We start from the raw sequence: 27528 nt of genomic DNA on the forward strand, positions 1-27528 counted from the left end.
GTGACTTATGCATACAAAGTACTCTGCAGGGTTCTAGAAGGGATAAAAAGATGACAGTCTATTTAGGGGACTTATTCTTTAATAAGGGGCTCAATATGTGGATAACTATAATATAGAAGAGTCTCCAGTAAGAAGAGAACAAAAACCAGTTATGTGAAGTCTGAGGAAAGAAACATCATCTTTCAGATTAGTCAACTGGGTGTAGTAGAAAGAATGTGGGACCACGATTTGGAAGTGATGTGGGTTTGAATCCCATCTCTGGCACTTAGTGGCCATATGACTACAGGTAAATCACTTTCCCCATACAGACCTCAGTTTTCTTATCTGTAAAATGGAAATAATAATACCCATACTTTGCAGGGCTGTTGTGAGGCTAAGATTAGATCCTGAATAAATATAATGTGCTTTTTGCAAACCTTCAAGCAGGATATAAATGTCAGCTATCATTATCATCCTTTCAGACTGGGAGGAGAGGCTATGTAAGCAGGTGGCATTTCAGCTGGGTCATTGTGCGGGTGAGGGTATTTAGAATGGGCATAATAATACTTCCACTCTGCTTCACAGGCTTGTTGTGAGAAAAGGGCTTTGTAAACCTTTATAGCATTAACAAAATGAGAGGAGTGGTTATTATCATCATACGCCCACTTCTCTATGACAGTGTGTATTTCATGGATGATTCGCTCTACTTTTCCCACTTGACATGCACTGCCGATCCTTATTCCAAGAGAACAGCAGAAACTGAGAGACCAATTCCAAGTTGTCATATACCAAAGACTTGAGCTCTGCTTTTCAGAAATGTAGAGCCATAAGCTGAGTAAGGGCCAAGACCCTACAGCAGGTCTTTTTTTCAAATGTAGCTCCTATCACCCAGGAAAATGCTTACAGAGCAAAAAGAAGGAGGCTTCCTCCTTCTTAGACATCCAGGGCTCAATGGGAAATAGTGGCAGGTCCTCTGTCCTGGATGTTCAGACACCTGGAGGCAGGGCAGAGTAAGAGGAATTCATGCTGGGTTTAGAAATAGTGAGGATCTAGATTCAGATTCCAGCCCTGTGTGACCTTGGTCAAGGTCTTTAACCTCTTTGAGACTCTTGTTTCTACATCTGCCAAATAAGGGGTGTGACAAATGAAAAGTCCGAGACACATAATTTCTGGGTAATTAATATTCAATTTTATTAATTATGGCTAGCAGATAATTAATAAAATGATGGCCATTTGGCTTTCTCTCAAAGACAAATCAGAGAGGCCACTCAATGCTTGTTCCCAACGGATAGAAATCATTTCTGATGAGGGGCTGAGTTCAACTCTGATCATGTCACTCATGTCACGTGGACAAAGAGAGGCTCATCTCAAGCCAGACCATTCCTACCGCTATAAGAAAGGATCCATCCTCCCCACCCAGTCAATGAACAATGGTGGGGTAAGAATTCCACCTAGATAAGATGTTCTGGGTGGGGTGAATTCTTTGAGCAGGCTCAGAAATAAATGCCTTTGAGAAGCTGGACTTTGAATGAGGAAAGTGAAAGGGGAAAAAAAACTGGATTCCTTCCCCACCCCCATATTAATTGGTTATTGATGTAAAAAGGAAATAATCATTTCTATCAGGGGTTAGAACACATGACTCCATTTCTCAATCCATGATACTCTGTAGGTCCCAACTCAGGTACTGCACATTGATTATGTGACACTGAAAATACTTAAGTTATTTCCACTCCTGAGATCCCAGTTTCTTCCTATGCTTACAGAGGGTTAGCAAAAGGGGAAGGCAAAAGATCTTTGAAATTCCCTTCTGGGATAATTTGGGGGGGGGCAGGACAATGAGAGTTAAGTGACTTGCCCTGGGTCTCACAGCTAGTGTCAATCGTCTGAGGGCAGATTTGAACTCAGGTCCTCCTGAATCCAGGGCCAGTGCTTTATACACTGCACCACCTAGCTGCCCCCTGGGATAATGTAAAAAAAACTAAAACCCTCCTAACAATTAGAGTCATCCAAAAGTAAAACAGGCTGACTTGGTAGGTAGGTTTCTGCACACTGGAGATTTCCATGATTCTGGAAATTTTATTGAAGCTTTACCAATCTAGAAGCCTGTTAGCCAGCTACTACTCTTACTGTATCCCCATAGAAATCCTGGAGCTGCCATATTTAATGAATGGGACAGGATTGCCTCATAACTTGCCAGGTAAAAGTTAGACATCCTAGGTCTGCCTAGGCTATAGTCCTTGAGGAAATCATAATTCCAATAATAACTGACATTTTTATAGCACATTACAGTTTGCAAAGCACTTGGTATATGTTATCTTGGCTGTATCAGCATAGTTAAACCAGGTTAAGAGGAAGCCACAGTCTTACCCCATTAGCTCCAGTGGGAAATCATGAACACTGATCAGAAGAAGGGGATGAATCAGCTAGGAAAGGAGCCAGGCTAAGAGACTACCAACTGCCATGGCCCCAGGCAGGGTTAGACTCAGCTTTATTAATTACACAAAAGAATTTATGAATTTTATAGGGATTTGTCAACTTTACAATCCTTTGTGAATTGTAAAGCCCTTTGTAAATGACAAAGGACCTTGGTTTACAAAGTCATTTACAGTTTACAAAGGCCAGAGAATACTGATATCCTGGAACATCTGAACAACCAATCTTGATAAGAAGAAATTTAATAGGGATAGAAGTCATATCTTATGCCTAGGTTTTAACATCACAAGTACCAGATGGAGGGAGATGTGATTGTACCACAGTTCATTTAAGAAAAAGAGAGTAGAGGGAGAGAGAGAGAGAGAGAAGATCTAAAGAGTTTTAGTAGATGGTAAGCTCAATATGAATCAGGAGTGTGTTAATATGGCAGTCAACAAAGGTCATTTAGTCTTAAGCTGCATTAAGGAAGGTACAGTGTCCAGAACTAGGAAAGTGATCATCATCCCCCTCTCCCCCCACTCTGCCCTGGGTCAGGCTACAACTGGAGTATTGTGTACAGTTCTGCACATCATTTTAGGAAAGACATCGATAAGTAAGAGTGTTTTCAGGTCAGGATCTAGAATAGGGAAGACATTTGAGATCATGCCATGGACGACTCATTGGAAGAAACTGGATATCTCACCTGGAGAAGAAAAGACTTAGTATGAGAGACATGACAGCTCACTTCAAGTATTTGAACATTCCATTTGATCCTGGATGCAAAAGCAAGAAAGTATGTACAAGTCATAGTGAGCCAAATTTAGAATTCACATAACAAAAAACATCCTAACAATTTTAGTCATCCAAAAGGAGAGGTTGACTTGCTTTCAGGACCCTAGAGGCTGAGTGACCTTTTGTTAATTCTGTTGGAAAGGGGACTTTTGTTTGAGTACGGATGGGTTGGACCATATAATGACTGTGGTCCCTTCCAACTCTTTGATTCTGAGGCTCTGTGACAGTGCTTTAAGGTTTACAGAAAGTGCCTAATAAATGCTTATAACTGGCTGCCTTGCTGACACAGTGCTTTATGCATATCATTTCATTTGTTCCTTATAGTGATCCTGTGAGATGGGTAGAGCAAATATAGTTTTCCTCCTTTTATAGATGAGGAAATGGAAGTGATTTATGTGCAATCATTTAGCTAGTAAGTAACGAATCCAGGTTTCAGTATCATTTCTTCCCAAACCACTCCTCATTGTGCTGCCTACACTCAGGCCATCATCCTTATCTTCCTGTACCACCACCACCTTGGATTCCATCACCGGGCTCCACTGCTTCAAATAGGCTAGTTCCCCCTCCATCATGCAAAGATAGATATTTCCATGCTTCTTCTCAGCCATCTTCCCACCTTGGCACCATGCCTGACACCATGACAGTATGCTCTTCTCTCCCACCCCCTTCCCTGTGTTATCTTCCCCTATTAAAATATAAGCTCTTTGAGGGCAGGGACTTGCCTTGCTTGTTTGTATTTGTGTCTCTAGTGCCTGCCACATAGTTCTTAATAAATGCTCTTTTGTTACTTAACACACACTGGGTCACAATAATAATACTTTGCATTTATATAGAGCTCCTTTATTTAAAAAAAATAGGTAGAACAAGTATAAATATCCCCAGTTTACTTCTGAGGAAGTGAAATGACTTACCCAAGGCCACATGTCTGATAGGCAACAGAATTGTTTACTCATAAGGATATATTCCTTAAAGTCAGACAATGTTTTATTTTTCTCTTGAAGTCTCTAGGGCCCACTGCAGAGCCCTTAAATATGTTTAGTAGATACTTAGCAAATGTATCTTGAACTGAATCAACCACACTAACACAGGACCTTGGATCTAAACCCAGGTCACCACTCTCAGCTCACTGCTCCTTCTCCTGCTTGGCATCTGCTGCTCATGTTAGAAATGTCCAGATACATTGGGTTTTGACTGTCCGCTTTGGCTCAGTGACCATAGCACAACTCCACTGGACTCCTGTTGTGACACAGTCCTTGAGCTCCAGGCCACATGACCACCGCCTTAAACAAAGGCCTTCCATGACTTCAGTCACTGACCAGCCTTTGACATCGTTCCTGATAGACCCACATTGTACCAAATTCCACCTTGTAGTGAGCAGGGCTAGAGACTCAGAAGCACATGTACCATAGAATCCCAGGGGTGGAAGGAACTATAGAGGTGGTTCCCCAAAATCACTTCCTAACTACAAGGTGCTAAAAGTGACTCAAGGGGGCGGCTAGGTGGCGCAGTGGATAAAGCACCAGCCCTGGATTCAGGAGTACCTGAGTTCAAATCCGGCCTCAGACACTTACCAGCTGTCTGACCCTGGGCAAGTCACTTAACCTCCATTGCCCTGCAAAAAAAAAAAAAAAAAGAAGAAAAAGTGACTCAAAACACCATTTTTAATTTTTAAAACTAGAGATTTTAATGGAATCAAACTCATAGAATCATAAATTTAGAGCCAGAAGGGGAAAGGGACAGCATTTATTTAGTACCTATTATGTTCTAGGCACTGTGCTAAGTGCTTTACAGATATCCCATTTGATGTGACAAGGCATCTTAAAAGCAATCTAATCCAGCCAGCTCATTTTACAGAGAAGGCCCATAGAGGTTAAGTGACTTGCCCAAAATCACACAGGTAGTAAGGAGTTGAGTCAGGATTTGAACCCCAGGTCCACCAAATCCTAACCTGGCACCTAACCTTTCCACTGTGTCACATTGCTACATGCCACGTGCTGTGTCAGGCTATAGGAATAGTAAGACCAAAATGGAAATCATAAACTGAGTTTACATTGAGGGGTAGGTGGAGGGGAGACAGAAAACACAAGATAAATATCACTTAACAATAGGAGTTAACACTATAATATGGCGGCCTAAAAAAGCTAGGAGTATTTTTTAGGTATGGTGTCCAGAACATCCCACTGTATTCTGCCTTGATCAGACCTCATCGGTAGAATTATGTTCAGAACTGGGTACCACACTAAGGAAGGAGGTTGGCAGTCTGCAGTGTGCCTCAGGGTGGGTGGCCAAGCTAATAGGGAAACCAGGACCAGATGAAGGAAATGGATATGTTGTTTCTTGAGGAGGCCTGGTAACTTGTCTTTGAGCATTGGAGCAGGTAAGAAGGGTTAGATTTGCTCAGTTTGGCCCCAGAGAGCAAAACAAGAAGCAGTGTTTGGAAGCTGCAAAGAATTGATTTAGGCTCAGGATAAACCTGATGAATTAAAGCTGGCCCAGACAATGGAATGCACTGCCTGGGGGAGGTGGTTATCTCCCACCACATCTCACTGATATTTGGGGAGGGGTGCAATTACCCTACAAGTTGAACCAGACAGCTTCTTCCTTCTACCTCTGAGATGCTGAGGTTCTGTAATCTGTCACAACAGCTTCCTGAAGCCCGAATCTCCTTTACAGTGTCCCTGTAAAGTGTGGTCATGCAGCCTCTGTTTGAAGGCCTCCAGTGATGGGAAACATTACATACCAAAGCAGTCCATTCCATTTTTGGATAGCTCTAATTGTTGGGAAGTGTTTTTTTTCTTTATACCAAGCTAAAATTGGCCTCTCTGCAACTGCTACCCCATTGTTGGTATTCCTGCTCTGTTTGACCAAGAAGAACAATACCCCTTTAGATATTTAAAGATAGCAGTCATGATCCCCACCATGTCCCTTACCCTCCTCTCTCCACTCCTATAGTCTTCTGTTCATAAGGTTAAAATAACCACTGTTCCAAAACTGATTCTTATGATGACATGGTTCCCCCTGGGTGTTCTCTGAGTTGTCGCTGACTTTCCTAAAATGGGGGTACCAAGAACTGAAAATAGTACCACAGAGGTAGTCTAACTAGCACAGAGGACAGTGGAACCAACTGCCTGCTTCATTCTAGGCCTTGGACTGCAAGTCTATTAATGCAGCTTGCGGTTGAGATGGGTTTTTAGCTGCTACATCACACTAGTGATTAGTATTGTTAATACTAAATAATGCTAATACAGTTAATAGGAATTGATACTAAACTTTTAGTCTATAAAAACTATCAGCTCTTGTTTGCAGAAGCCACTCTATAACCCTACTCTATGACTCATTCAGTTGGGTTTTAGACCCTAAGTGGACTGTGCAGTCTCTGGTTGCATAAACTTTTTGTTTACTTATTGGTCATTTGTTTTGACTCATAATGACCAACAAACGTCCAAAGAAGCTCCCCCCCACCAAAAAATTTGTTAATCATTTTTAGCAGAATAAAGGGAGGTATCCTTTAATATTGGTAGCATGTTGCTAATATTTACCATTGTGTTTGACCAGAGTTTTGTTTTTATAAACTTCTGAAGTGTTTTTGATCTGAAGCCAAATAGCCCAGCAAATCCACATCCAGAGAAAGAATTAATGGACCCTGAATGCAGATCAAAGCATACTATTTTCACCTTCTTTATTTTTTTTCATAGCTTTTTCCTTTCATTCTGTTTCTTCTTTCACAATACAACTAATATGGAAATATGTTTTACATGACTGCACATATACAACCCATATCAAATTGCTTCCTGTCTTAGGGAAGAGGGAGGGAAGAGAAGGAGGGGGAAAAAATTGGAACTCAAAATCTTATTAAAAAATGAATGTTAAAAATTGTCTCTACATGTAATTGGAAAAAATAAAATACCGTTAAAAAACAGAAATTAAAAAAATAGCCCAACAAACCTCAGCTTTAAATATCACCTCCAGGATCAAATATAAAATCCTCTGTGTGACAAAGTCTTCTTACACCTTACTCTGCTCATCCCCAATACCCTGCATTCCAGCGACACTGAGCCCCTCGCTGCTCTTCACACAGCACACTCTAACTCCACACTCCTGTCTTTTTTTACTCTCCATTCCCCATGCTTGGAGCAAGATCTCTCTTCATCTCTTCCTTCAGGCTTTTCTGGCTCCCTTCAAGTCCCAGCTAAAATCATGAAACCTTTCCTGATTCCCCTTAATGCTAGTGCCTTTCTTCTATTGGTTATCTCCAATTTATCCTGTCTAGATCTTGTTTGTACATAGTGATTTGCATGCTATCTCCCCAATTAGATTATGAGCTCTTTGAGAGCAGGGACAGTTTCTTGTCTTTTTCTTTTTTTAATCCCCAGTGCTTAGCACACTGTCTGGCACATAGTAGTAGGTATTTACCAAATGCATACTGACTGACTGCTGTCTCTTGTCCTAGCACCAACCTAGCTGAGTCCGTTGATTCTCACCACCCATTTGGCCAAATGATAATGAATTTTTTGGCCACCTCAACTCTCAGAAAGGAGTTGTGACTTGGACTGGTGAAGGGCATCCCCACAGTAGGGGAATCATGAAATAATTGTCACTTAGCTCCCAGGACTATGGGTGAGAAAAGCACTTGACCCTTAATTCCCCTTGGAAATAGGAATTGTCATCACTGGTAATTGGTTAGGAGGGATTACAGTTCTACATACATGCTACTTGGAGGGAGACATGTTTTCATCAGTGAGTTCAGGTGTTCTGAATTTGACCAGGAAACAAAAACAAACTCTTCTGAGATGATGCTTTTCAAAAAGTGTTGTCATTTGTGTCTCTGAGGAAAGGGAAAAAACCTGGGTACTAAGAAAATTGGCAAACTTGATTTGATGCATCCTGCCAGGTGTGCTAGGTACAGTACAGTGAGCCCCTGTCCCCTTTTCCACACACCTATAACCAAGAACCCTCAAAGAATGGCATTTCCAATGTGAGAATTTAAATAGGGGGATTTTAACTTTTTTTTTTTTGTATTGTGGATACTTTTGGCAGTCTGGTGAAGCTTAAGGACTCCTCAGAATAATGTTTTTAAATTCTTAAGATAAAATACATAGAATTACAAAGGAAGGCAATTATATTGAAGTATAGTTATCAGCATATTTTTAAAAATAAGTTTGTGAACCTCAGGTTAAAAAGTCCTGATTTAAACCTTTAGACAGCAAAATTTTAAAATGTTACTGATGTAGATAACAATATCTGTGAAATAGGTCACACATTTCCCTACTATCTTAAATAAAACATGTGCAATTTAACCTTGTTTAGTGTTGAATCCAAAGTTGTTGTTTGTCCTTCATCCTTGAAGAGGACCCTGACACGGGGGTGATGTCATGACTTGCACTGAATTGGATTTAAATGAGGCAGGGCTGTGCAAGGTCACCTACCTCATTCTCTTCCAGAGCCATCTGGGTCCAGTTGTAAGATATATATCATGATGATTGGAGATGGCCCTGGATGTTTAAGGCAATTAGGGTCAAGTGACTTGCTTAGGGTCACACAGCTAGTAAGTATCTGAGGTGAGATTTGAACTCAGGTCCCAGATGCAGTGGGAGACCTTGGCCTTTTTAAGCTAAGGTCTTTCCCAGGTCTCAGTTTGTTTGAGGCAACACCTATTCAGTGATTTAAGGCAAGGTAAGAAATGAGGCAGAAGATGGTCTCATTTGCTTAGTCAATCACTGTTATACATCAAAGGGAAAGAATTGAGAAGAGCAAGGCGCATCTGAGAAGTGACCAGCTACTCTCAATGTAACTACTTCTAGCAGTCCCCTTCCTCCTTATGATTTTCTACTTCTAAATTTCCATGAGCTGGGAAACTAGGTAACCAAGCTTGTTAAAAATATGTGTGAAAAAGGAATCAATAGGCTCTGAGTGACAGCAAAGGAGCTTCTATGAGTGAAGTTCACAAGCTTCAGTTTATAGGCTTTGTAACAGTGATCAGGAATATTCAGAGCCTTTCTTCCTACCTTCTTAACTTTCAGCTGTTTTTCTGTAGTTGAGTTAACAGCATCAGCAGGCAGAAGCAGAAGGCAGAGATAGGACCACTGGGGAGGTGTTACAAGGAGATCAGTTATGGCTGATTAAAAGGAAGGACTTCTAACAGAACTGTCCAGGCATGAAAAGAGATGCCACTGTAGGTAATGAGCCTGCTGTCACTGTAGGAATTCAGAAAATGTCATTCCATTCAACTAGCCTGAACACTGGGGCTATAAAGCAAAGCACCGAACCAGTTCCTGCTCTCAGGGAGATTATGTCCTACTGGGGCTTAGTTGGAGCATATGACGTACACAAATAAGGAAACTCTAGGTAAGAGAAGGGAGAGAACACTGAGAACTGGGGTAACTGGGAGAGGCTTTATATAGGAGATGACACCTGAGCTGGACCTTGAACAAAGCTGAGGATTCTGAGAAATTCACATGAAAGAGTACATTCCATGCAAGGCAAGAGGGCTGCCCATGTGAACTCTTGTATAATAAGAACAGCAACAATGATTATAGTTCCCACTCCCATGGCACTTTCAAGGCGGAAGGAAATAAATATTTATTAAGTTCCTACTATGTGCCAAACACTGTGCTAAGCACTTTAGATTTGATCCTCACAACAACCCTATGAGGTAGGTGCTATTATTATCCCCATTTTATAGATGAAGAAACTGAGGCAGACTGAGTTTAAATGATTTTCCCAGGGTCACACATCTAGTAAGTGTCTGAGGCCAGATCTGAACTCATGTCTTCTTGACTCAAAGTCCAGTGCTCTCTCCACTCTTCCATTTACCTGTATCTGAGTTTATGAGGTATATTTCTGGTGACAACCCTCTGAGGTACATAGTACAAGCCTAATTTTCCCTATTTACCAGAAATTCAAGAAAGCTTCAGAGAGATAGCATGACTTGGCCCATATCACACAACTAGTTAGGGTTGGAGCCCAGATTCCAACCCATATCTCAACTCCAAGGTTCATCTCTCTTGCCATTAAACTATGACATACACAAGTGGCACATGAATTCACAGTGGGAAAGGGTCAGCTGCAGAAAAAAAAATAATAAATTTAAAAATTTTTTTAAATTAAAAAAAAGGGTCAGCTACATTCTTGGGGTGCATGAACACCTAGTACAGATGGATGGCACAAAAGGTGCTGTATAATTCTGGATTTCCCCTCCCTCTCCTGGTGCCTTGAGCCATGCCAAACACTTTGTGTTTGGGGAAATGGAGAATTTTTTGAATGAGTGATCAAAAGCCTTTTAGGTACAAAGGTGAGCAGGGTGACATGGGCATGATCTTGGAAGCCTTCCTGAAAGAGAACATTATGAGTCATAACATGGGTCTGCAGGACTTTGAAGTCTGAAACTGCAGCAGTGATCTTTAACTTGCCTCCTTCCCCATCCTCAGACCCTTGTGAGGGGCCAGTTATCCCAATGACATCATATTTATTCTCTCCTTTCAGAATACAAAACAACTACTTAGCCTTACAGAGGATTAACCAGGAGCTGGAAGACAAGTTATATCGAATGGTAAGTTCTCAGCCAGGCCCTACCTGGATGATCTTATGATTGTGGGCTTTAGATGGCCGGGTAAGGATGAATAGGAAGGTGGCCCATCCTACCTCAGAGGAGTTGCCATTGTTCACCCTTCTACATGACTGGACAGCACTGCCCTCTTATGCCTTATTAGACAGCTCTCTGAGTCCTTTGTAAACCTGGCCAAGAAAGACTCTAGGAGGGGAAATAGTCTCCTTTTTTTTCCCCAAGGCAATGTCAGAGTAGACCAAATAGAACTTGGTATTTAGAAATCTAGAAATCACTTCAGGTGGTGTCTTTGTGGCTATACCATTCAAAATTCATCTAGGAACAGGAAGCAACTCATGGCAGCTCTCTGTACCTTTGATCACCAATGAAGATTTCTTAGCCTGGCCTTTGAGAGCCTCTGCTGATAGCTGAATTCCTACAGTGACAGCAGGCTCATTACCTATAGTAGCATCTCTTTTCATGCCTGGACAGTTCTGTTAGAAGTCCTTCTTTTTAATCAGCCATAACTGTCACCCTCTGAGTGACAAAACCAAAGAATGTTAGAGCTGAGAGTGACTTTAGAATCATAGAATATAGAATGCCTGAGCTGCAAGAATACCTTAAAATTATATTATATATTTATGTGATTGTACATATATAATTGCTTATATCAAATTGCTTACCATCTTAGGGAGGTGGGAGGGGAAGGAGAGAGGGGAAAAATTTGGAACACAAAATTTTATAAAAAATGAATTGTTAAAATTCTCTTTACATGTAATTAGAAAAAATAAATATTATTTAAAAGGGAAAAAGAAAAAAATTATAGAACATAGAATATTAGAGCTGCAGAAGGCCTTTAAGTCATAGAAGATAAAAGCATTAGAGCTACCCAGGGCCTTAGAATCATAGAACACAGAATGTTGGAGCTAGATGCGACATTTGAATGAAATTAAGAATGCTAGAGCTTCAAGGGATCTTAGAATCTTAGGACACAAAACTTCAGAGACGGAAAGTACCTTTGAGAACTCATCCTCCTCATTTTACAAAACAGGAAACAAAAGTCAAGGGAATTAAGTCATATTTAGGTGGTCACATGGAGAATTCGCAGTGTGCTGAATGAATGCATAAATGAATGACTAGAGTATGTTTAAATCAGAAGTTAAACAACCTTAGGAACAATTGTTCCAAAACACAGATTTTTTTTAATTTAAATTTTAAAAACTGTTCATTTCTTTTGTCTTTGTATCATATATATTTTTCCTTATATATTCCCTCTCTGGAGATCCATCCCTTATAGCAAAAAATAAAAAAGAGAGAAAAACTAACCAACACATAAACCAAGTCTGATGTCCTACACTCACCGTCCCAGCCTTCTGCAAAGAAGAGAGGTGTCTCCTTATTCTAACTCTTCTTTGGGGCTAACTTTGGTCATCATGCTCTCACCCCGTTCAGTTTCAATTGTTTGGCTATTGTTGTTCTTTGCATTTACATTGTGGCCAGCGTGTATGTCGTTTTCCTTGTTCTGTTTACTTCACTTTGCCTCAGGTCCTATAAGTCTTCCTGAGCCTACATGAGCCTAGAGGATGTTATTGTGGTCTAGGCAAAATGACACTGAAGGTTTTCATGGAGTGCTTTTTCCACCTGAGGCTCCTTAGCAGTCAGTAGGAGGAGGGTGTTTAAAGGAAGATGGAGACGGAGTCTGGGATTTAACAGTGCTGGTGACAACTGACTCAAATATTTGGAAGGTAAAGCGGAGGCCAGAGAGAGGGCTGCAAAGATAGATGGGGTTTTACAACCCTTAGGAGCTGAGGAACCTGGACAAGAAGCATGGTGGGACAGAAGGCACAAGAGTCCTGGTTCTGTGGCCTCAGTCCTGTGACTTCAGCCAGATACATTAATCTCCCTGGCCTCAATTTCCTTATTTGTAGAAAGAGAGAACCCCCCCCCCTTGCAGCCCTCAATCAATGAAGCTAGGAAGTGAAGAGGTCTCATTTCTTAGTAGGCAAACCCATCAAGCTTGACCCTCCACTCTATCCAGAGCCAGTCTCCTCTGTCCCCTGCACAGGCCAGACTCATTTTTAATTCCCCTTGTCTATAACATATACCATTGCCTATGTTGATGCCCTTTGTTGTCTTCCTCTTATCAAGTTCCTATGTGTCACAGATTGAAGAATGCTTGAAAACCATTGATTGCTCTTCTCCCTTTGAGGCCTAAAGGGAAATATTTCAATAACTACTTTGGGGTTTTGTTCCCTCTTTAGCCCCACCCAATGACACTGAATTGTTGACTAGATAGCAGCCTTCAGGAACTGCCTACGAAATGTTTTTGAACTATTTCCTCTCTTCATTCTTAGAAAAATATTGTTGACTTTTCGGTATGGCTAGTTGACTATAATAACATATTTTTATTTCATTTTAAGTTTACAAAGTGATTTCCTTACAAGAACCCTTTGAGACAGATATAATGAACCCTCTTTTATTTATTTATTTACTTATTTTTTGCGGGGCAATGAGGTTTAGGTGACTTGCCCAGGGCTACACAGCTAGTAAGTGTCAAGTGTCTGAGGCCAGATTTGAACTCAGGTCCTCCTGAATCCAGGGCTAGTGCTTTATCTACTGTGCTACCTAGCTGCCCCCTGATTAACCCTATTTTACTGTTAGAAAACTGAGGTTCAGAAAAAGGAATTCACTTCCCTGTGCTTTGAATGAGGACACAAGTCCATAGAGTCAAAACACAAATCCCACATTCTTTCTTCCATCACAGAATATAAGAAGCCTTACGGAATGACACTGACATGGTTCTATCCCATATCTCTTCTTTGTGGTACCCAATGTAGCCAGGAGGTAGCCTGAGAGCCTAAATGGGACTGCAGCCAGAGAAGCATCCCCATGGAATAGCAGGAGTCAGGGACCCCGAGAGTTGAGGGTTCTGCACCAACAGATCTAGGCAAAGCCATCAGTCAACTAGAAACAGGAATGAATAATACAATTATCCCTTCCACTTCTCAATTTTCCCCATTGCAGTTTTAATGTATTATAGGTTAAGCAGAAGAAATTAAATGGAAATTTTGGGGGAGTTTTGTGAAAGCTGCAAATGGCACGTGAAAGCCAGCAGATGACATAGAAGAAGTTTAGAAACTGAGAAACACACAAAATATATGTATCATTTTGTATAATATCAACATATTTTATCTCCTAACACTGTAAACACCTCCATCAAAGAAAAAGAAAAAATTCAGACTTCTCTGGTACAAAGGGAGGGCCAAAAATATTTACTTGGATTTTCCAGATCACAGGGGGCACCACTCTCCTAATCCCTGTGATGTGGAAGGGATAACTATACACAAATGTTGGGTATCAAGGCAAGGAAAGGGGGCAAGAAACTAAGCAAACAGCTCAGATAGAGAATGAAATCTTGAAACCAAAATAACTGCTGCTTATATAGTACTTTGCATTTCAGGAAGCATTTTACATACATTATCACACTTGAGCTTCATAACTAGCCTTCAAGATAAGTACTAGAGCTACTATTCCCATTTTATAGGTGCTAAAAATTAAGACTTGGAAAGGCTAAGTGATTTGCCCGTGGGCACATAGCTATAAAGTGTCAGAGGCAAGATTTTTATGCAACTGCTATGCCATACTATTCTCTAAGCAGAACCTACTTCAGATATTAAATTAAAAGATGATGGAATCATAGATCTAGGCCCAGAAGGGACCTTAGAAGACATCTAGTTAGCCTCCGTCGTTTTACAATGAAGGAGGAAAGTGCCTCTTTTTATGGTTCCTACAGGGAGTGGAGTCAGTCCCAGGATGTGTTCCACTCAGGGGCTTCAAGTGGGAAGTAAACCACAGCACTGGGATTGAAATCAGAGGAACATGGTTCAAATCCCAACTTTGATACATCCTACCTTGGGTAAGTCACAGGCTCCATTTTGTAGAACTCATTTCCCTCATCTGTAAAATAAGAGGGTTGGATTAGATGAGCTCCAAGGGTCTCTTCCAGCTCATAGTCTATATATAATCCTATAATCTCTGAGGTCTCTTCCAACCCTAAAATCTTATGATCCTAAATGTTGGTTGAAAGAATGAATGATGAATACAGGTAACTCAGGAAAGATTCTGCCCCTGATATTGAAATCAGGCTTCTTCAAGACCAGACCTCATCCCTTTGGCCCTGGTAGAAGATGCAAAGCCATTGTCTCTATTTCCACAGAGCCACCCAATATGGGAGTGCAAGGCATGAGGTCAGTGCAAGCTTGCTCTACAGAACAACCTAGCTAATGAGCCAAGAAGCTGCCCATGGAGAGGGGAGCTCTATGAAAGGACCTATCAACTCAGGCTGGCATCCTGCTGCCAACCCAGCTGGAGGCAAGGTTAGCCAAGCCAGTTAGTTCCTCTCATTAGAAACAGATAAGAAACATCTTCTGCCTGGAAGTCAGGGCAGAGAGGATGAGGACAGATCTGAAAGAGATAGATGACTTAGGAAAAGATGGAGAATTCTTTTCCCTCTGTCCTCAGACCAAGCAGATTAGGTACAAATCCTATGTAATGAAAAAGGATGAGGTAGTGCCTGTACAGTTAATTGGGAAAATAAGATTGTTTTCAATCCTTCTGTCTAGCCAACCAACACATCCATCTATCCCTTCCTCTGTGTCCCCAGGGCCACCCAGGTCCTTTGTACCCTCTCTCCTTAACTACTGGAATACCCTGCTGCTGATCTGTTTGCCTCCAGTTTCTTCCCCTCCATCTACCTTCAAACACAGTCATTAATCTTCCTAAAGCACAGTTATGATTTTGTCATTTCCTGAATCCAAGACCCATGGCAACTCCTCATTTTACTCCTTAACTTTCCATTCAAGGCCTTCTATAGCCTGGGCCCCACCTATATCTCATTGGCTACAATATTTACTATATGAGCTTATGAGCTCCTTCTACTATAATGAAGATTTATTGGGATGAGTAGTACATCTGATTCACAAGTCCACGCCACAGACAGTTAAAGTAGGCATAAGCTTCAACCAGACATAGCCCCCATGGGGGATACATGCTTGACCAAATTGAGGGAGTGTGAAGATGTAGTGGCAACAATGATGGATCTTGGGGCAGCTAGGTGATGCAATGGATGGAGCACTATCCCTGGAGTCAGGAAGATCTGAGTTCAAATCCTGCCTCAGACACTTACTAGCTATGTGACTGTAAGAAAGTCACTTAAGCCCAATTACCTCCCCCTCCCCCCCCCCAAAAAAAAGAATGATAGATCTGTAATCAGAGCACATGCTTTCAAGTCTCAGCTCTTCTTTTACTACCTGGGTGATCTTGGTTGAATAAATTCACTCCTCTGGGTCTTAGCTTCCTCTTCTGTCAAATGGGGATGAGAAGTGAGGGTAGAGCCTAAGGTCCCTCCCAACTCTCCATCTATGGCCCTGAATGACACCCAGGGCTTGTCTTGGCCTGTCTCCAGCCAGCAACTTCCTTTTGAATTCTCTCTCTTACCCTCCTCTCCTTCCATACAAACTCTACCCATTTTCAAGACCAGTAACTATCAGTTCTCCATAAGGCTTTCCCTGACTGCTGTGCAGCCTTCCTGCATAAGGTGGACTTCCTCATCTCACTTCCTACAGCACTCACCTACTATATGTACACCTGATTTGGCCCTTAGTGGTCCAGCCTTACATTGATGTCATCTGTCTGCCTTATGTCTGCCCTATTCTCCCTCGTTAGACTATGAAGTCCTTGGGAGCAAAGATTGTATCTCACTCATACATCTGGCTTCCACATTTCCCTGCACAAAACTTCGCACATAGTAGGGCCATGGGAGATTGTCAGGTTTTTAGCGCAGCCCTCTGCCACATACCTAGTGTTCCCACCCAAATAGACTATGGTGTCCTACCACTTTCTGTCAGTGACTTTGCCCTTACATAGCACTTTAAATTTCACAACGCATCTTACACACATGATAATGATAACCTTTTGTGCTTCATAGCAAGCCTGCAAGTATAAGCCCCAGATGTATTATTCCCATTTTACAGGTGATCAAAATTCAAACTTAGAAAGTTAAGGGAGGGGGCAGCTAGGTGGCACAGTAGATAAAGCACCAGCCCTGGATTCAGGAGGACCTGAGTTCAAGTCCAGCCTCAAACACTAAACACTAGCTGTGTGACCCTGGGCAAGTCACTTAACCCTCATTGCCCCACACACAAAAAAAAAAAGAAAAGAAAAGAAAAAGAAAAAGAAAGGTGAGGGAGGTGCTCATAGCCACATAACATCAGAGGCAAAGTCTTCAGCCCAGTCTTCTTGACTTCAAGTCCAGCATCCTGTATGTTATGCCATATAACCTTTTCTCTAAGCAAAATCTGCTTAAGGCATTAAATGATAAGATCATGGAATCACAGATCCCATACGAATCCCATAGGAAGGGATCTTAGTCCAACTCTCTCATTTTACAGATAAGTACACTGCCTCTTAGGGAAAGAGGTAGTGTTGTCTCTTCCATTATATTAGGTTTTTGTTTTGGAGGCAAACAGAGTTAAGTGACTTGCCCAGGGTCACACAGCTACTAAGTGTCTGAGGGCAGATTTGAACTCAGGTCCTCCTGACTCCCAGCTTAGTGCTCTATCCACTATGTCACCCAACTGCCTAGGTAGTAAGTCATGAAATCAAAGGGTTTAGAGTTAAAAGGGCCCATTTGATCTAGCCTCCTCATTTTACTAATCTCTCCTTACCTGAATTTTCTTGGAGCACCTTGTCTGGATCTCTCCTTTGCCCCTATCACATCTACCTTAAATCATACTTACTGCCTCGTGGCATCTCCCTCCATGAGGAGGGAGTAAGCAGCTTGAGGACAGACACTGTGCTATTTTTCATCTTTACATCCTTAGTGCTAAGCACCTTGTCATGCTTTTGGTGAATGTTCAGTTCCACAAACTTGATTTAGTACCTACTTTAAGCAACCGAGGGACTGAGGATACAAAGACACAAGCAAAAAAAAAAAAAAAGGCCCTGCCCTCAATGAGTTTACATTCTACTAGGGGATCCAACACATATGTAGATGAGTTTGCTAGATGGTGACTTAAAGGGGAATGAATACTCACACCTTAGAGGATCAGCAAAAAGTTCTATGGATGATATGGGCCTGGAGCCAAGCCTTGAAAGAAGATAAATGTTCCTGAAATTGAATTGAGTTATTGACTAAGTAATGGCTGAGTGCAGAGCCTTCTTAGAATGACCAGAAATCAAACTGGGGCATGGGGTATGTTAATTTTAAAATGGTGTAGAGAGAAGGAAGGAAAAATGACTGATGGAGCAATGCTCCATTGAGAAGAGAGAAAATCATGGGAAGGAATCCAAAGGTAATTCTGAATCCAGTGTTGGTTTTTGTTTTTGTCTTTTGTAAAATTGCCAGGTTCTCTAGCCTGTTGATTGTGAACTTGGGGAGAATAGATACAACAGGGTTCATGGGGAATGGAATGAGCCTGTGGGGCATTGAACAGGAAAAAAAAATTAGATAGCTCTTGCAATAATTTTGGATCCTTGATTTGTTGCTCAGTGGGTTAGCTACTTATCTCTCCCATCTTTGTCTTATTCACAAATTTAATAAGCATGCTTGTCCCTTTCATCTAAGTCAGTGATTTAAAATGCTGAACACACAACAGGGCCAAGAACACAGTGCATAGTCACTGTTAAAAAAAAAAAAAACCTTCCATTAATCAGGATGTTTGTCCAAACAGCCATAAATCCACCAGACTGCTCTATCATCAACTCTACATCTCACCATCTTGTCCATGAGGATCTCATGAGCAGTGAAAGAGCCATAAATAAACTCACGATGGAGGTAGCAGGACAGCTCTGAGGACATTTTCTCTAGTGTGGAAATCCACTACTTTAGAAACTATATCTTTAGTTACCCAGAATATTGGATTCCAGCAAAACTGAACGAGACCTTAGAATTGTAGAATATATCATGTTAGAGTGGGGATAGGACTGTAGAATCATAGAACATCGAAGGTCAGAGCTGGAAGGGTCCTTAGAATCATACAACATTGGATGCCAGAGCTGGAAAAGATCTTAGACTAAGAAAACATAAAATAGAATGTCCGAGCTGGAAGGAATGTTAGAGGTCATCTAGTCCAACCCCCTTATTTTTATGGGTGGGGAAAGTGAGACCCAGAGAAGCCTGCTGCACTGTAAGCTCTGAATATGGACTGTCTTCTACAATTTCAAATCTTACCTATAATAGTCCTTAATAAACATCAATTTAACTCCCAAAAGGAATGCAGCGAATCAGAGGCAGCCCCAGGTCTCCAGGCTGTTGTTTTTAATGGTAGAATTGTAATCTGTTTGAGGGGAGGAGACCGATCTGGCTCTTCTCTTCTGAACCTTGTGGGAGGGAGCACGAGGGAATGAATGAGTGCATTTGATTTCATTACATGCTCCATGGGGATAAGTATCACCCCATTATCCAAAAAGTGATTGGTGCATTCAAAGTGAGTTCCTTGGGGAGGATTAGCCGGCTCCACAAGTGTGGGGTTAATAAATAACTTTTATAATTATCCAAAAAGCAAATGGAAAACAAGAAGAAGCTCCTCACCAAATTTCCTCCAGTTTCTTCCTTGGCAGTAAGGAGTCTAGTGTATGTCTAGCTAGTATTCCGAGACATAAAGTGCTGACTTTCTGTGGCTGAACACTGATGGAAAGTGGGAGCCTAGGTCTCCAGCTGGAAAGAAACAGAGCATGAGGCAAAGGTAGGGGCAGAAACATGCAAGATATGTTTGGAGGGAAGAGTTTTGGCTACAAAGTAGAATGTGTGCAAGAGAGTAATATGGATGGATGGATGCATGAATGCATGCGTGAATGAAGAATTTAATAAAGTCTTTCTAAGTGCAAAGCACTGTGCTAAGTGCTGAGGATACTAATAGAAAAGTAAGACAGTCCTTACTCTCAAAGAGCTCATGTTTTGTTTTTGTTTTGTTTTGTTTGGGGGGGGGGGTTGGTGAGGCAGTTGGGGTTAAGTGACTTGCCCAGAGTCACGCAGCTAGTAAGTGTCAAGTGTCTGAGGTCGGATTTGAACTCAGGTCCTCCTGACTCCAGGTCCGGTGCACTATGCCACATAGCTGCCCTGAGCTCATATTTTAATGAGGGAGACAACACATAGAGAAGGTTTAAGATGCAAATCAGATGGAAAAGTCCTGTGGTCCTTAGGGTGCAGGAGCAAAGTAGGTGGGAATAGCTCTTCTTTAATGTCATTTCAGGTATGCCCTGAGTTCAAATCCAGCCTAAGGCACTTATTAGCTGTGTGACCCTCAGCATTTAATTCCTGTTTGCCTTAATTTCTTCATATGTAAAATAGGGGTAATAATAGCACCTACCTTGCAGGATTGTTGAGAGAATCAAATGAAATAATTGTAAAGCACTTATCAGAGACATGGAACATAGTAAGCACTATATAAATGTCAGCTATTATTATTATTATTTCCACTGATAAAAGTCACATAGGTTTTTAATGTGAAACCATTTTAATGGTACTACAAATATTGATAGCAAGGATTAAATTTTTCTGGGTCTTCAGTAACTTCAGCACCTATAGGAGCAGATGTCAGGCTGCACCTATACAGGAGGTACTTCCTGAGATGATGGATGAAGGTACTGATCTGCAAGCATTGTCAATCCAAAGGCTGTTGAGTCCAGGGTCCTCAGCTGTCTCTATCAAGGTCTAAGGGGAGATGGTGGTCAAAGTGGTGATGGTAGTTTGACTTGCCTAGTGCACACTGCCTCCCGTCTCCCCCTTAGTGCCTGCCCCATAAAACTAGCAAAAAATGGCACAACTAGCTTGCAGAAGGCTTCAAATGCTGGGAAAGTAGCACTTGAACTTTTGAGGTTTGAACTTTATTTAAATAGTAAAGAGTTCCCAAAAGATCATAAAACTTGAAACTGGAGGAGATAGAATTCATCTAGCCCAATCCCCCTCTCATTTTATAGAGAAGGAAACGGTAGAATATATAACTGAAAATTAAAAAAAAAACATTTATTAGGCACTTACTACGTCAAGGAACTGTGCTAATGAACAGGGATACAAATTAGAAAGTAAGATGCTGCTGCTTTTAGAAGCCCACATTCTAATGGGAGAATCAACACACATAGGAGGGGTCTCCAAGAAGTCAGAGGGAAAGATCCCATAGCAAAGCAATCAATCAACAGTCAACATTTATTAAGCACCTACTATGCGCCAGGCATTTTGCTAAGCACCAGGTATACCAAAAACAAAACAAAAGAATCAAAAGACAGTCCCTGGTCTCAAGGAGTTTACAATCTAACGGGAGAGAACATGCAAACAAATATATTCAAAGCAAGCTATAAACAGGATAAGTAAGAAATAATTGACAGAGGGAGGGCACTGGAATCAAGAGAGGTTAGGAAAGGCTTTCTGTAGAAGATGAGATTTTAGTTGGGATTTAAAGGAAGCCGGGGAGGTCAGTAGTCAGAGAGGAGAAGGGAGAATGTTCCAGATATGAAGGACAGCCAGAGACAATGCCCAGAAAAGCGAGACAGTCTCCTGCTTGTGGAACAGCCGGGAGGCCAGTGTCACTGGATCAGAGAGTATGTGCTGGGGGTAAGGTGTAAAAAGGCCAGAAAGGAAAGAAGGGGGTGGGGCATGAAGGGCTTTGAATGCCAGAGTGTTTTGTACTTACTCCTGGAGAACTGTGGTAATGCATCTTCTTTCATGTTACTTCCACTGAGAAAACTCTTTCTTGTGGTGAACCATTTGAGAGTGCCAAGGACTTTGGTGGTAAGAACTTCCTTTTCCTGCTCTTCAGTAGTTGTGGCTACTGAGGGCACAGAGTCTATGATCCCTGCTCCATCCATCCCAAGTCATCAGGAAACTTTTCTAGAATTGGGGATATGGACTAATGTCCTCCAAAGCACTCTCATCTGACTTGTTCAAAGAAGCAAGTACTTGACTGGGGGAAGAATATTACAGAGGATGAATCAGGAGAGTCCCCAGTCAAGGTGATGGGGCACAGGGAACTTCCAATTGGTTTACTGAGGAGCAGCTGCTCAGGAAGTGTCCTGTGAAAGCACAATGGAAGTAGTGCAGCTCTTGAGAACTTGCTCTTTGTACCTTGCAGCAAGAAATAGGGGAAGGGGCTTCCTCTCCCTTGCCCCCAAGCTGGGAGCAGCAAAGGCAGGTTGCCTCAGAAGCCGATGGTGTGTGCAACCCAGCTAAAATTTCACTTTCCACAAGAAGCCTCTCCTGATCCCCTTGAGGCTGGTACCGCCTTCCCTCTAAAACTATGTCCAATGTATCCTGCCTATATCTGGTTCTTAAATTGCTATTTATATGTTGTCTCTTCCATTAGACTTTAAGCTCCTTGAGAGAAGGGACTGTTGTTTGCCTTTCTTCTTATTCCCAGTACTTAGCACAGTGCCAGGCCACTTGAATAAGTATTTATTGACAGAGTGACTGACCATTTGCTACCAACAGATAGATAAACACCAGAGCCCTGGAAGTTAACCTGCATAAGTGGTTACCTGCTCACATCTCAACAAGCATTGAGGGGCAGCTAGGTGGTACAGTGGATAGAGCACCAGCCCTGGAGTCAAGAGGACCTGAGTTCAAATCCAGTCTCAGTCACTTGACACTTACTAGCTGTGTGACCCTGGGCAAGTCACTTAACCCCAACTGACTCACCAAAAAAACAAAACAAAACAAACAAGGGTTGAAGGCCATTGTGGCCGGGTGGGGGAGGGGGGGACTGCAAGCAGAACCAGTGGTCATGGAGGTACTGCCATTCCCAAGGCTTTGGGGCCCTATATTCTCAGCTGACCACTAGGATCCAAGGGAAGGTGGTGCTGCCGCATTGTCTCATCTGGCACATGCCACCTCATATCTGTCCCTCAGGATGCTTCAGCTAAGTTGGCATGCCTACCTATTGGTAGCAGTTAGTAGGGAAGTTACTGGTGGTGGCTGGGATGGTGGTTCCCTTCTCCCTGCATTTCTTCCCCTGAAGCCTTGGCTACAGGGCACAGGCCAAAGGTAGGAAAGGTGGTCTAGGGAAAACCATTCATTATTTCTGGAGCTCCAGTCTTCACCTGTCTTTACCAGGGTTTAAGGGAAAGTGTTGGTCAAGGTGGCATTGGTGGTTTTACCCATCTGGCCCATGCCACTTCCTGTCTTTTTGTCAGGAATCTTTGGCGTTTCAGCTAGGCTGCTTGCCTGCCCCTGGGGGCACTAAGATAGACCTTGGAAATTATGTAGTTCAGTTCTCTCATTTTACATGTGAGGAAGCTGATGGTCAAAGATAGGAAGTCATTTGCCCCAGATAACACAAAGATTTAATGGCAGAGCCGAGACTGGGACCCATGTGTCCTGCCTGTAACATGGAGGTGTTTTTTATGCTGCAGTCACTTCCTATTAGACCATTGCCAAATTGATAGAATGCTGTTTTCTTGGAGGGTGGTTGAGTTTTCTTTTTTAATGAGTTATTTACAAGTTAAGGGGTTCACAAACCAACAAGATTCAGATACTTAAGGGATCACTACATCGGGAGGAAGGAACCCACTTGGAATGTCATTGCCCTCAAATGAACAAATATTAGAATGAAATTGAAGACACCCATAGCAGTGGAGATCTCAGAGCTGGAAGCCCAGAGTTCTAGAACTAGAAATCAGAGACACAATTCATGCATTGATTTGGGTTTCTTGAAGAAATTAATGATTTGTGGTTCTATGTTAGAGATCCATCGTAGTGATCCTGGCTCTGTGACCAAGTTAAGTGTGGAAACTCAGTTTTCTCCTTTGTAAAATGGGCAAAATAATCCCTTCCTTTCCTCCCTCAAACAACTGTTGAGGATCAAAGGAAATAATGAATGAGAAAGTACCTTGTAAACTGTAAATTAATGAGGGATTATTATATGAATGTGAGGGATGACTATTATTAGTCTAACACCTAAAAGCTGTCTAACACCTAAAAGCTGAGAACCAAGAACTAACTGTCAAAACTGGAGGCGCCTTGTGAATGAACATGGCCAGATTTGCTGAAATGAACTTGTTTCATAGTCTGACAGCTGCAAAATTTCCTTCTTTCAGACCCCAAACACTCCAGGAAAAAGAAGGGAGGGGAGGGTAAAGATGAGCCTGGCAAAATCAAAATAAAGGCTACATACCATTCTTTCCTTTATTCAGTTACTCATTTGAGCATCTTGTAAAGCCCAAAGTTCTATAGACATGTGACTCATTGTTAATCAACAAGAATTTATTAAGTGCCTCTTCTGTGATAATTCAAGAATTCACTTATAGGTAATCATTTTCTCTGAGATTCCATCATAATATGAATGGCCTTGCTACAATGGAAACTTGAGCATCTGGTATACCCCCAGGAATAGCCATGAGTTTCCCTTATAAGCATTCAGGTTCACAAGGCTTCAAAAATATGAAATAGTTTTATTTATACAGTAAAAGTCAATGAAAAGACTCATCTCAGAGCCCAAGAGATGACCCTCTACACCTCCTCCTGGGCCACTTTCCCACCTACCCAAATACCTATGGAGTCTTTATAACTTAAGCCCCATCAAGAAAAAAAAAAGGCTAGGGCTCACTCCTCCAGGCACTGTCCTAAGTGCTGAAGATATAAAGGTAAAAACAGCCCTTGAACTTAGGTTCTAATGGGCAGGCAAAATGCAAATCAGTAACTATGTGATACATAGAAAGTAGATAAAAGTCCCTAACAGCTGGAGGAATAGGGAGAGGCTTCCTGCAGAAGGTGGCAGCCAACCTGAATCCTGAAGAAGGCCATTGACTAAGGGAGGGGTGAGAAGGGGAAAAATATGCTAGGGATGTGGTATATAGCTAGGTCCAAGGAATGAAAATGGCAGATGAAGTGTCATGTATAAGAAACAGCAAATAGACTAGTATAGCTAAATTATAAAGTGTGTTGAAGGGACTAAAGTTTAAGAAGACTGGTAAGGTAGGAAAGGGTCTGACTGGATGACCATTTGTCAGGTATGTTTTAGAACAGATGATTAGACAAGCACAGATTAATCTAAATGACTGATGGGACTCTGTGATTTTGTATGATTCTGCAAATGTGTCTCTCTGCATGTGTATGTACAAATAAATTTTTTCCTCTGGGGAAACTAGCTGTGTGATAACATTTTTAGTAATGACAGTGCTGAATTATATTATCACCCTCCTGTCTTTGGATGCAGCTGGAGTCTAGATGGTTCCCAAACAGAAAGAAACCAACACAGTTTTTAAAAGGAAGGATTATTCTAAATATGGCTTTGACCTGGATAAACTCACAAGGAAATGAGCATTCAAGTTACTAGTTCTCTCACTGTTCTAATTCATAAAATAATTAATAAATAAATAAATAAATAAATAAATAAATAAATAAATAAGTAAGTAAGTAAATAAATAAATAAGTAAGTAAGTAAATAAATAAATAAATAAATAAATAAGTAAATAAATAAATACATACATACATACACAAATAAATAAACAAACAAACAAACAAATAAATAAATAAATAAATGGAAGAATGAGCCTTGTACTACATAGTATTTAGTAGCTGACATGAGTCAAGGGGTCAACCTGCTATGTTCATGATAGTATCATTGTTCTCCTTATAAGTAAGGAGGGGCTGGCATCAAGGCAGGGGAAGGGGAGTGGTGCCTCCTCATTCATGGTCTATGAGCTCCTTCTCTTATAGAATTCAGCACACAAGGAGACCAACAAAGTACCAGACCACTATTTGGTGTTGGTGGCTTAAAAATGAAACCTTTTTCATTGGCAGAATAGGGTAGAGAGAGAGAGTGTGTGTAGTGTAGGGGAAAGAAGGATGGCCTTAGAGTTGGGCAATCCTGATTTCTAGTCCTGTCTCTATCATTTTAATAGCTCTGTGACCATGGGCAAATCACTTATCCCCTTTCTAAACCTAGACATTATAGAAGAGCTGCTAATATCCATCAGTAGAGAAGTTTCCACATGAGGCATTCCTCACAGCTGTGAAATTACAGATCTGAACCAAAACCAAGCACAAATGTAGAGGCCTGGAATAGATGTATTATAATGGGAGGCAGCTGGGTGGCACACTAGATTAGAACACTGGACCTGGAGTCAGGAAGACCCAAGTTCAAACCCATCCTCAGACACTTGATAGCTGTGTGATACTAGATAAGTCATTTAACCTGTTTGCCTCAGTTTCCTCAACTGTAAGATTTGGATAATAATAGTCCCTACATCCCAGAGGTGGTTGTGAGGATCAAAGGAGATCATATTTTTAAAATGCTTAGGAGATACTTGGTACTTAATGAATGCTGCCCATTTCCTTCCTTTCTTCCTCAAGGGCAAGACTATATTGGGAAGCTGGAAGTTGTCTTTGGTGTCCCTGGCTTACCCATATCCCAGTTTCTTCAGGCTTTTCCCTGATCTCTCAATTCCTATTGCAAGGATATTTGTGCCATCCCATGTCTCTCTGATTATGAAGGAAATACCTTATTACAAATTCACACACACTGAGTTGTAACTCAGTCATGCTCCCTCTCTTAGCTGATGCGGATGGAGTGGGTGGTTGTTTTCTTTTTAAAGAGAACCACAGGGACAGTGTGATGATTACTTCAAATAATGATTAACTCAAATTTCTAATAATGGAATTTCAGACCTCAATATAAATGAGATTTGTCTTCTGTTAGAGAAGAGAAGAGAGCTTCCCAAAGTCCTTTATATCCCTCCAGACATCTTCCCATGTATAGGCTTAACCTTGCTCTGGACTGTCAAGTGACCAAACAAAAAATGAGAAATGCCATTTGGTCTCTACTTGATGAATAATTTGTACTCTGCAAAAGTTATTCCCCTTTGCCTTGGCCTAGATGATCATTTAAGATTTCATTCCCCTGCTGTTCCCCCAAATTAATATTTTTTTATCTCTGTACTAAGCAATTATAAGTAGAAGAAAAGGAAAGCCATTGTCCATAGAAATGACTTAGATGGAGGTATAAATATGGGTGCCCCAAATTCACTTCTGTCTTGGCATCCAGCATGAAACTTCACATACGAGCTTCCTACCAGTGAATAACTATGGGAAATAACTATGGGAACAAGGAATTTCACAAATGTGAAGGCTACTGTAAGGGGGCAGACTATCCTGCCCTAATTATGCCAATTATAGAGAGGTATACCCTCCAAGAGAATACTGAGTTACCAAAGAAAGAGGGGCTCATACCAGCTTGATTATTGATAGGTTTTAGTAGGGTCAATTAGGTTAATTGGGTTGATTAAGGGAGTTTCCTCACAAGAGGCCAGTTGTCTGCAGCAGCAGATCAAAGAGGCACCCTGTACAGGCAGAGGAAGTTTGCTAATTCACCAAGTTCCCAATTCCAGTGAAATCATGGGCCCAGTTCTTATCCCTTAAATGGGGGCAATCACTCATGTGTATAGTGACTCACCATCTACACAGTGTTTTCCTCCCAACCCTGACTTTCACAAGCACAATTATTCCCACTACAGATGAGGAAACAGGCTCAAAGGGTTAAGGGATTTGGTGGGTAGGAAGCTTGAGTCAGAGCTGGAATTTGAATCTGGGTCTCTCCTGACTCTGGGCTTGGTATTCTTTCTCCACCATATCACTTTGCACCCTCAGTAATAATAGCAGACACTCTCCCAGGATGATTGTGAAAATGAAATGAGATGAGATAATGGGTGTAAAGTACTTTGCTAATTGTATAGAAATGTGAGTTCTTATTAATCAGTAGTTAATGCCAGAGGCCAGAGAAGTAGAAAATGCACTTGCTGAGGAGTGAATGAGG

The 27528-nt window shown here is 41.5% G+C and overlaps 1 protein-coding gene across 7 annotated transcripts in view; it reads left to right on the forward strand.

Moving 5' to 3' along the window:
• BEGAIN (brain enriched guanylate kinase associated) overlaps positions 1–27528 on the forward strand; it is a 260573-nt gene that overhangs the window by 194214 nt on the left and 38831 nt on the right. For all 7 annotated transcript variants that reach the window (XM_043988983.1, XM_043988986.1, XM_043988987.1 and 4 more), the window contains one exon: positions 10666–10732. In XM_043988983.1, coding sequence (XP_043844918.1) covers positions 10666–10732 — 67 coding nt within the window. The remainder of the gene's footprint in view (positions 1–10665; positions 10733–27528) is intronic.

This window comes from Dromiciops gliroides, chromosome 2, assembly GCF_019393635.1.
Source record: "Dromiciops gliroides isolate mDroGli1 chromosome 2, mDroGli1.pri, whole genome shotgun sequence".
In the NCBI taxonomy this organism is placed as follows: domain Eukaryota; kingdom Metazoa; phylum Chordata; class Mammalia; order Microbiotheria; family Microbiotheriidae; genus Dromiciops; species Dromiciops gliroides.